We start from the raw sequence: 11,220 nt of genomic DNA, 5'->3' as shown, positions 1-11,220 counted from the left end.
GCAATACATACTATGATATTTCACATTAATTGAAAAACATTAAAAAATATTTTATGTTATGGTTGAAATAGATTAACAATCGAAAAATCCCAATTTTAATTGGTACGCTCCTTTAATTTTAGACCCTTATTATAAAATGTATTTATCCTTTTTAGTACAACGTAACCACACAGATTCGTGAGTATAAAATACTATTTTTAATAAATACATGTAAGTTAATAATTAGATCGTAAGACATGACCTCGAAAAATTTATCGACTTAAAAATATACTAGTAAAATAAGTTATAAACGTTGATGACGACAAATTTTTGTTGACTGTTAATGTAATATTTCCAGTTTTGCAAATATTTTAAATGTTGAAATTATTCCGGAAGGTTTTTACGAAACCCAATTAACTCAGTTATATCTCGTTATTATTAAATGATTACATATTTTATTAGTTAAATAAAAATACCCTACGCAATGTCTTTATATTCAGTGAATACTAAGATGGATAAATCTACTTTGGTGAATATTATTATCAAAATAATGGAAAAATAAAACAATTTATGTTATCAGTACACTGATTTCTTTATTATCATAATAACCCATAAAGTTATTTTAAAGAATAGTTTTATAAAAAATATTTTATAATATTATATATTATAAAACGTTATTAAAACATTATTAGAAAAAAAAAATACCATCAGGAAAAGAGTATTGTACCTAAAGACGGTAAACAAATTTTACTAGAATGTAACAAATATTTGATATCATTTTACAAAGGTGTGAACGAAGCAAACGATTCATTTAAATGGATCGTTTGTTAGTAAATACTAACAAACCAAACCTATTATACTTAATATAAAAATCTTAATATAATGATTTTAAAATCATTTTGACGATAACAAATAAATAACATGTATCTCTAAGTTCCTTCTAAATAGCCACTAGGTGTTTTTTATATTTTTAATCATGTTTACGTTCTGTAAGCTATTATTGGTTTCATATTAGCTTATAAAAATATGTATTTAGTTAAGCTATACTTTATATTGTTTTCAAGTAATCAAAAATAGTAAATTCGCCACTAGGACTGTGCAACTAAAATAAATGTTTATGATTGCTAAATTAATTTCTTTTTTTATTCTACATTTTTTAATATAACAAAATATATAATTTTCTAACTTATGGAAGGTTAAGCGTCCCTAGACCTCGCCTTTTTTTTTTACAAGATCGGCATTACTGTGGGCCGCCCTGGAACTGCCGTTAGGCATTACTTCAGGGCGACTCACGCCATCTTTAAAATTCACACCACCACGTTGCAAATCAGCCCGAAATTAATCAAGAGTTGATTCGCAACATGGTGTGGCCCCTTCCCATTAGCCGAATCCCAGAATAGGAACCGTTAGGATGGGTTGGCAAAATAACTCACAAACCACAAAAAAAAAAAACAAGAACCTAAGGAACCGGACTAAACCAGCGCCTCAGGTCCTCCTGTGCCGGGCGGCGTGGCTGCCTCTGTCTCAGGCGTTCCGCTTCCTCCTTCTGTTTCAAGACGGATTCGGCAAACGCTAAGACGAGCCTCCACGCCTCCCGGCTCCTCAACTTCAGGTCCACCATGGATCCGACTCGGAACGTAGATCCTAGTCGGGACTCCAAAGAGTCCCGCTCCTGGTGCCATGACACGCACCGGAAGAGGTGTGCAGAGCGCTATCGGCCTTTCCGGGGCGATTCGAACAGTGATCGCACGTCGAAGCGGCTGCTTTGCGAATACGGTGTAAGTATTCGTCAAAACAGCCGTGGCCGGACATCACTTGGGTGAGACGATGTCATCTCACTGTAAGTCCGGTCCACCCAACCTGTCTAGCCGATCGGGTCCTATAAGGGACCTGGTCCACTCGCCCTCTCATCGTATCCTCCGTGGGCGAGTCCGTCACCGAATCCTAGACTACCTAGTTGCGCTTATGGCTAAATCCTTTTTGTAGGTAAAGGGTAAATGCTCGCCCATAACATGTAATTTCCTAAATGTGAATGAGTTAATAATCAATTTCTATTATACAAATGATGCAGATTTTAACTGAATTGTCAAAATTAATTAATATACACATTATCTCTGTATAAAACTTGTCTCAAAAATAAATTTTTTATATTAAGTAATATATAATTCATTTTTTAGTTTTACTCTTCTATAAAATGTAAAAAAAAATGTGATAAGTTTGTAAGAAACCTTATAGAAATTATATACCTAATATGTTTAATGGTTTGATTTAAAAAATCAAACGTTTATAGTTTCAATAAACAAGAAAAATGTATATTAATTATTGTATCATTGGTCATACTGATGTTCTTAATATTATTATTTATCAAACAAATAGAAAATTGCTGTAGCGGCACGAGCGTTATCGTTTACAGTGATGGCTTCTAATATTTTGTTTCAATTAAGTTTGTTCAATCGTTAGTATTTAAATATTGAGGTATTTTAAGTTTAAGTATTGATCAATTTAGAATTTAACTTCTTAATTTAATCACCTTTAATTCAAATTATTTGTACATTATGAGTCGCCGTCGCTTTCACGATAGCTATGAGGATTTATACGGTAAGTTTAAAAGTTCATGTTAGAAGTGTGCTTTCAAACCAAACAAATTTAAACATTAAATAAAATATATTATTTTATTTTAATTGACAATTTGTGAATTTTGTAAGTTTTACAGTATGGACTATTATTTTTTTAAGTTAGAAACGTTTTAACGACATAAATATTTAATTTAATGTATTATTGACATATTATAAATGTTGNATATTTTATTTAATGTATTATTGACATATTATAAATGTTGTTTCGAAAATAAAAAAGTATTTTATGACTCCTTTAAGTATGTATGTATATATATATATTATTATTATTAAACTATTTTTAGGTGGAGATCGAGCTCATAAGAAACGTCGACGCGGAAATTCAGAAAATAATGATCTTGAAGATAGACTAGAGAGTCTTATTTTAAAAGTTGGAGAAAAGGTAATTTTATTTTAAATAATTGTCATTTATTTTTAAAAATTAACATTAATGAACTAAATTTATAAAAATATTTAGACATCAAGTACATTAGAAAGTAACTTGGAAGGATTAGTTAGTGTATTGGATGGTAATTTGCAAAATTTCAAAAAGAAAGTTTTGAAGTTATTAGTTGATTGTGCTATTAATATGCCTGAAAAATGCACAATTTATTCAACATTAGTTGGTTTATTAAATGCTAAAAACTATAATTTNATGCACAATTTATTCAACATTAGTTGGTTTATTAAATGCTAAAAACTATAATTTTGGTGGAGAGGTAAGTTCAGAAATGAGCCATTGAATATTGTGTATAATTTTGAAAATATGATTGTGTTGGAAATTTTTTTTTATATAGTTTGTAGAAAACATTGTGCGCACTTTCAAAGATTCACTTAAAAATAATTCGTGGAATGAAGCTAGAGTCATTTTGCGTTTTATTGGTGATTTGGTAAACTGTCATGTTGTATCTGCTAATTCGTTTGTGCAACTTATGGCTAGCTTATTAGATGTAACTAAAGAAGATGGTGTTCCTAATGTACGAAAAGATTGGTATGATAATTTGAATTATTTCATCAATTTCTTAGATTTCAAATTAATATATTTTTAAAAGAAAAAGTTATTTTAATGTTACATGTTTTACTGACCATTTTTTTTTTTTTATGATTATTAATTCCAAAAGAATATTTTTTTGTTTAATTAAAAATATTTGAACATAATATTAAAATAAAAAATTACATTATATTAATTTATAAAATAAAAATGTGTTCAAATTATAATTTAATTATATAATTATTATATACATAGAGTTATAAACTATTATTTTTTAAATAAACTGATGGTTAATTTATTTTTTTATTTTTTGTAGGTATTGTTATGCTGTAATGTCATGTTTACCTTGGGTTGGTAGAGAATTATATGAAAAGAGAGAATCTCCCTTAGAAATGTTATTAACAACAATTGAAGTGTATTTAAATAAACGACCAAAAAAACATATAAATATGTTGCGAATTTGGTTAACAGATATTCCACATCCACAAGAAGAATACTTGGAATGTCTTTGGAATCAAATAAAAAAATTAAAACACGATAGTTGGACAGAAACAATAATACCAAGGCCTTACTTAACTTTTGATAATGTTTTATGTGAAGCTCTTCAGCATAATTTACCAGTGATTACTCCACCTCCTCATCATAATGCTTGTGTTTATCCTATGCCTTGGGTTGTGTGTAGATTGTTTGATTATACTGATGTGACTGAAGTAACTTAAACTAACTTGAATAAATTATTTGTTAATATTTTTCTATTATATAATCTTTCTTTAAATTAGGGTCATATAATGCCTGGTGCACATTCTATTGAAAGATTCCTTGTAGAAGAACATTTACAACAAATAATTGATATGTCAAGCAAAAATAGAAAAGAATGGTTAATTATTTTTTAAATAATTTAATTAATCATCAGTATGAATTTTGTTAATGTAATTACTATTTTTGTAGTGCAACGAACTTGATGAATTTTGTTCATAAAAATAAAGTGCCACTGGAATATTGTATAGTAGAAGTGATCTTCAGCTTAATGTTTCACCAACCAAAGCCTAAATATTTAGAAGTTATGTTTGGATCAGTTTTCATTGAATTATCTAAACTTTCAACTAACACTATGCCTCTTGTATTAGCTCAAACAACTGAAATATTGTATTCTCGTATTGAATCTATGCATGTTTGTGCATTTGATAGGTTTGTAAAAAAATGTAAATTATTAATATTTTTTATTATAATTGATTAAATGTTATAGGTTTGTTTCGTGGTTTGCATATCATTTAAGTAATTTCAAATTCAGTTGGTCTTGGCAAGAATGGGCCGATTGTTTAACTTTAGATCCTGAACATCCTAAACCTAAATTTGTTCGTGAAGTTCTCCAAAAAGCTATGCGGTAATTTAAAATTTTTATTTTATTTTACATAAAATTTAGCTATGTGCAATTTATAGTTTATCTTTCTATGAGCGAATGCGGGATATAGTTCCTGTTGATTTTGAACCACTATTACCAGAAAAGCCTGACACCAAATATAAATTTGCCATTGAGAAGTCAAGTAAATTTAATTTTTCTTAATTAATTTTTTGTTTTTTTTATGAGTTCTATAATAATTAGAGCTTCCTGGTCAATTTTTGGCAAATACTCTGCTGACAAAAATACGAAATAAAGCTACTCCTGAAGAAGTACTTGAGATATTAAAAGAACCACTATTGTTAGACAATGGAGAAATAATGGAGCCAGTAGACACTGGTCTTACTAACCCTATAAAAATTGATGCTTATGTACAAACTTTGTTATATATTGCTAGCAAATCATTTTCACATGCTTTTGCTGCTATAACAAAATTTATTAGTGTTTTTAAGGTATGCGAGGTAGTTGATTATTTTTCCATATAATTTTATTAAATGGATAATTTTAAGGCGTTAGGTGAAACTGATGATGGACAACTTCAAATTTTACGAAGTACTTTTGATTTATGGAGTGCCAATCAGCAAATGTTGACTGTACTTATTGATAAGATGTTAAAAACACAAATTATTGAGTGTTCATCTGTTGCAAATTGGATTTTTTCAAGGGAAATGGTTCCAGAATTCACTAAGTAAATTTTCTTTTTAAATTGAGGAAGATTAAAAAACTAATTTAGTTAAATATTTATCCTTAGACTATACATATGGGAAATATTATCATTAACTATAAATAAGATGTCAAGACATGTTGATCGATTAACAAGAGAGTTAAATGAAGCTAGAGAAAAGTTAAGGACTACTGCAGCTACCTCTAATAGTTCAGATGATAGTGATACTGAAACTGAAAAAACTGATTCTAAACCTTCTCGTCAGTCAACTACTACATTTGGAGGGCAAGTACCAATGGAAGTAGATGAAAATGTTACTGAAGAAATGGTTGAAAGAATGGAAGAAAAACTAGAGATGGCACAAGCAGATCAAAAAAATTTGTTTTTAATTGTTTTTCAGGTAAACTAATATCCTTAATCAAATGTTGCAAAAATAAATTTAAAATGGTTAATGAATGGTTTTTTTAGAGATTTATTATGATACTGTCAGAACATTTAGTAAAATGTGATACTGATGATAGACCATTTGATACATATTGGTATAAGTATACAATTGGGCGACTTCAACAGGTGTTTTTAGCTGTGAGTTTTATTTATACTTCAATAATTGAATTTCATTTTGTTTTATTGATTTTTTACTATATTAAAATATTGTTAAATGTTTTAGCATCATGAACAAGTACAAAAATATAGTAGTACACTTGAAGGTCTTCTTTTCACTCAAGACTTAGACATTCATATTCTTGAAGTATTCCATCAATTTTTAGCTCTCCGTTCATAATTTTTTTATTTAACATCATTGACTTATTTAAATTTTACTTTTAATGTTGTTTCTTTAACTGTACATTTATTATTATTTTGACATGTAAACAATTTAAAATTACAATTAAAACTTGAATATTTTGTATGACAATATTAAAAAAAATTAGTTTAATAATTAACATTTCTCTCTAACTATACATTGTACATTTCTAAAAGTTCATTGACATCATCTTTAGAACCCAAAAATATTGGGCATCTTTGATGTAAAGCTGTTGGTTGGATATCCAAAATTGGTATCTTACCATTAGTAGCAACACCTCCCGCTTCTTCTACTATGAAAGCCATTGGATTACCCTCATACAAAAGACGTAACTAAAGTAAAATGTTGATCATAAATAAGTTGATCTTAAATAGAATTAAATGAAAATAATTAACTTTGCCATTTGGAGATTGTTTTGATGCGGGATACATAAATATACCACCATACTTTAGTGTACGATGGACATCTGCTACCATTGATCCAATGTATCTAGCACCATAAGGTTTTCCATACTAAAATCAAAAAATGTGGCTATTATTATAAATTTAAGTCTTATTAGCATTATATATACCTTAGGATCTTTTTTCTGTATGATATATTTAGTAATAATATCATCCCATTGATGGGTGTAACCTTCATTGATACTGTAAATATTACCTTTTCTTGGTATTTTAATATCACGTTCTGTTAATAAAAATTCTCCTAGGGCCTATAATTATTTAATTACAGAAAGAACTATGAATGCCAGCTAAGTTATTTATATTTTGTAAAAATATATCAGTATTTGATTAAAAGTCTAACAACCAATATGAAAATTAATTACCGGATCCAACATAAATCCATTCACTCCACTTCCTTTCCCCAATGATAATACCATCATAGTTGCACTACCATACAAAGCATAACCAGCAGCAACCATAGTCCTACCTGGTTGAAGGGCATTTTTAATGTCAATATCATTACTTTCATTAGTTTTCCTAAAAGTTTATTAGTTTACTTAAAAAATAAATTCAAATATTAAAAATACTTGTAAATAAGTTAAATGGCATTAATATTAGCCATACTTAAAAATGCCAAATATTGATCCAATTGACACTAGACAATCTATATTAGATGATCCATCTAGAGGGTCGAAACATACAATGTATTTACCTCGTTTTTCAGTTTCAATCTACGAAAAATTGTGCTATTTTATTAACAATATGTTGTTAATTTGTATTTAAATAGTTAATCACATTTTTATTTTATTTATTTATTTATTTCTAATAACAGTAAATTATTTTATACCTCTATAACAGTCTCATTTTCTTCGCTTACTAACATATTCACTGTGTATGAAGATGCAAGCATGTTAACAAATAGCTCGTTGCTAAGTACGTCCAATTTTTTTACATCTTCCCCTTGCACATTAGTTGATCCAGCCATACCATACCTACACACAATAAATTACATTATTTTGTTATTATTATTACAATTTTTTTTTATATGGCTATAATTATTATCTACCAGAATTTTGAATCTGAACTAATATTTAGTTTAATTCATCTTACAATCAATGAGTCAAAAATCAATAAAAAAATAGGCTCTGTTTAATAATACTTCATACCACATTTAGGGAGATTTCAAACTTAAAATTTCATCTCCAGATAAGTTTTCGATTTTGTTAACAGCCTATACCACGAATCGATGCAACAAATGACTCACAAATAGAAAATCAAGAGCCCACCAACCATATTTTACATTTACTTTCTGAATTAATAATGCATTTTATTATTAACATACATTTTATATTACGATAAATTTATTGATTTATACAAATTTTTATTTTCTGGTGCTGATTTTTTTTTATACTATCCTGCTACTCTACCTCAAAAAACGAATTTATATCATACAATACACAAAAATGCTAAAACCCAGATTCACAAAATACTTAAAATGTTAAATAAAACATACACACTGGTTATAATCAATTCCCAAATTAAATTATTTGGCGATTTTTTACTTAAGAAATTATTTACTTTAGCTAAGAGCCATGAAAATTCAATTCATCTTAATTTAATTAAAAACTCACAAATGTGCTAGTCCTGCCCTGCGAACGGCTGAGCTCACGGCTTTCACAGCGGTTTGTATACTTGTCAACAATTGAGAGAGATCACCTGTAGCTGTTGGAACTTTTTTTTGTTCTGCCAATACAAATCGGGTAAGTGTCATGCAATTAGAATCAAATACTTGCTGTTGAGCCATATTGACGGTGACGATGTAAAGCTATCAATTTACTTAATGCTATTTTTCTAAAAGAACTACAAAACATTTAAATATAGATTACATTTATAAATATGTTTATGTAATTATTAAATTAATGAAAAAAGTAGATTGCTAATAATCGTGGCCGTGGCATCTTCTCAGTACTTGACCGCCCGACCATATGCTTTTCTGTCGTAGGCATAATAATCACCAACCCACTGTGCTACAGCAGGTTATTTGAATTAAAAATATATATTCTATTAATTATGTTCACGTTTATATTTATATATTTTTTCTTTCCACGTAGAAGTATTAAAACTCGTAAACGGCTTCACAGATTTTTATGAAATTTATTGTGCTCGATAAAGTTGATTCGAGATCAAATTGTAAATCTAAACCTTTCTCGAAGAAAAATACCAATAACAATATGAATTATTTGTAAAATTTAAAAAACATACCTATCATAAAAATGATTTGTGTTTTTATTTAAGTTTATAGTATATAAATACACTAACACGAAACAAGTAAACATAATTAACAGATAAATAAGAAAACAAATAGGACAATATCTGTCGGGAATTTATATTTAAATTAAATACTAGCACCCGTCCTAAGAAAATGCAAAAAGCTAAAAAGGCCAGTTATATTATATATATTACTAAAATAATTATATAATTATTATATAATATATATTATAATATTTGTATTTAATACTTCTTCATTTTATTCGCCTTCTTCTTTTTATCGTGTCCAATTATAAAAAATGCCAATAATAATTCAAAATAAAATATATAAATAAATCAATTCCTCAACTTAATCCCATATAAATCGTTAATAGTGTATATCACGAATTAAGATATTAGATCTTATTATTTTAGTCCATGGTGTATATATACACTTTTTAACGAGTTTTAAATGTATATCAAATTGTAATGGTAGTTTTGAGTGTAACAGACTTAAAGCATCCCACAATGGGCCAGAATAGAAATTTAGCTTACATAATATTCAAATTTCAAAGTGTAATAATAGAGTATAGAAAAAGTTTGTCACAATAGTATACTATATTTATACAGGGGTCGGGAAAAATGTCGTTTAACGCTACTACATTTTTACGTTTAACGTTAAAAGAATTTAAAACATACTTTATTTTCATACACAGATTTTAATATGGGCAAATTACTACATTTTTTTTAAATAGAATTTTTTTAAATATGACGTTTGAAAAATCTTTTTTAACAATGCGAGTTGTTTATGTTTAACGTTATTCATATACATATTTTTTGTTTTTAATTATGTTTTCACAAAATTATTTTTTTATGAACGTTATAATTATAATTTTATTTATAATATTTTCATATCCTTCTTCTACATATTAATAAATTAATTAATTCAATAAAACTTATATTCTAAGGTCAGAGCGAACGACTATTAATTACATTTATAAACATGTAAATAATATTTATATAAAAAAATAATAATGTAGCCTCCATCATTATACATTCAAAAATATACAATTATTTTTGTTACTATTTAATTTTTTAATTACATTAAAATCTAAACGTTAAACATATACTTAAATAAAACAAAATTTATTTTTTATAATTAAAAATCATCTTTTTTTTAAAAACAATTAGTAAGGATCTTTCACAACTTTTATAATTAAAAAACACATTAAGAATTTACTATGAAACTTAATTCTTCAAAACCATAAATATTTACCTCGTTAAAATGAATCCAGCAATAATAACAATATCTTATTTAAGTCTAACCCAACCACAATGGCATTGCAGCGACGACTAAAACTATTCGTAGAACGCACTGTAGTGAATACAAAATGCGTTGTTAACAACTGAAGTGATAGTACAGTTAATATACTGTAATTGTTTTTCAAGAAAAGAGAGGGGCAGTGTATACTTGCATACGTTTTATTTACTGTAATGTTGTATACAGCAGTATACATAATATAACTTAAGTTAAATAGAATTGTTATGATTGTTACAAGTGGTGTGGCGTACACCCGAAAACTCTGTAGATTATTTTCCATCTGGCAGGTAATAGGTTCGCTAGGCCTAGCAAAATTTAGTCGTGACATTAATTGTTATACATTATGTTTACTAAAATGTTTAGGATTAATTCATTATAAATTTATCAAATATTATATTTTCTATTATCACTGAACTTTGAATAAGCAATCACCTTAAATAATAATAATTCTAATAAATCTTTGTTTCAATAATTATTAATTAAATATACACGATCGACTAAAAGGTGTAAACAAGCAAAATTGTTTTACTGAGATAAATTAGTTAATATTTATTTCCTGGTATACGAACGTAACATATACCAATAGATAATATTTATAGGTGAGCGGTTTATCATAAGCAACTCAATTAATCTTAATATAAATACTATGTTGAAAATAATACTTTGTTATTTTAATTGCATATGTTTCTTGAATTATTTTAGAATAATCCCTTATAACATATAGAGGTGTCAACTTTATTTATTTAAATTGTAACATGCATA

The 11,220-nt window shown here is 27.3% G+C and overlaps 2 protein-coding genes across 4 annotated transcripts; one reads left to right on the top strand and one right to left on the bottom strand.

Moving 5' to 3' along the window:
• The first annotated feature begins 2,379 nt into the window (after positions 1–2,379).
• LOC126904022 (nuclear cap-binding protein subunit 1) lies at positions 2,380–6,555 on the top strand. 2 transcript variants are annotated; one of them, XM_050682655.1, is made up of 15 exons: positions 2,380–2,577; positions 2,900–2,997; positions 3,073–3,212; positions 3,268–3,313; positions 3,392–3,585; positions 3,902–4,295; positions 4,365–4,462; positions 4,534–4,773; positions 4,832–4,969; positions 5,026–5,129; positions 5,189–5,436; positions 5,494–5,672; positions 5,736–6,048; positions 6,117–6,230; positions 6,316–6,555. In XM_050682655.1, the coding sequence occupies exons 1-15, from the start codon at positions 2,535–2,537 to the stop codon at positions 6,427–6,429; spliced, it is 2,463 nt and encodes an 820-aa protein (XP_050538612.1). In that variant the 5' UTR covers positions 2,380–2,534; the 3' UTR covers positions 6,430–6,555. The 2 variants fall into 2 exon arrangements, with proteins under 2 accessions (XP_050538612.1, XP_050538611.1); XM_050682654.1 differs by having other exon boundaries at positions 2,381–2,577; positions 3,073–3,248; positions 3,304–3,313.
• On the bottom strand, positions 6,448–10,556 carry LOC126904034 (fructose-1,6-bisphosphatase 1). Of its 2 annotated transcripts, none has more exons than XM_050682670.1 (8): positions 10,414–10,556; positions 8,522–8,750; positions 7,738–7,882; positions 7,515–7,621; positions 7,274–7,427; positions 7,022–7,159; positions 6,846–6,962; positions 6,448–6,782 (listed from the first exon to the last, which is right to left on the bottom strand). In XM_050682670.1, exons 2-8 carry the CDS (start codon positions 8,692–8,694, stop codon positions 6,603–6,605), a joined length of 1,014 nt encoding a protein of 337 aa, XP_050538627.1. In that variant the 5' UTR covers positions 8,695–8,750; positions 10,414–10,556; the 3' UTR covers positions 6,448–6,602. The 2 variants fall into 2 exon arrangements, with proteins under 2 accessions (XP_050538627.1, XP_050538628.1); XM_050682671.1 differs by having other exon boundaries at positions 8,522–8,741; positions 10,414–10,549.
• Positions 10,557–11,220: the final 664 nt, after the last annotated feature.

This window comes from Daktulosphaira vitifoliae, unplaced genomic scaffold, assembly GCF_025091365.1.
Source record: "Daktulosphaira vitifoliae isolate Bord-2020 unplaced genomic scaffold, ASM2509136v1 Scaffold_4, whole genome shotgun sequence".
Lineage (NCBI taxonomy): Eukaryota > Metazoa > Arthropoda > Insecta > Hemiptera > Phylloxeridae > Daktulosphaira > Daktulosphaira vitifoliae.
The sequence above is the reverse complement of the archived record's forward strand: the minus strand, read 5'-3'. Positions and strand labels throughout refer to the sequence as shown.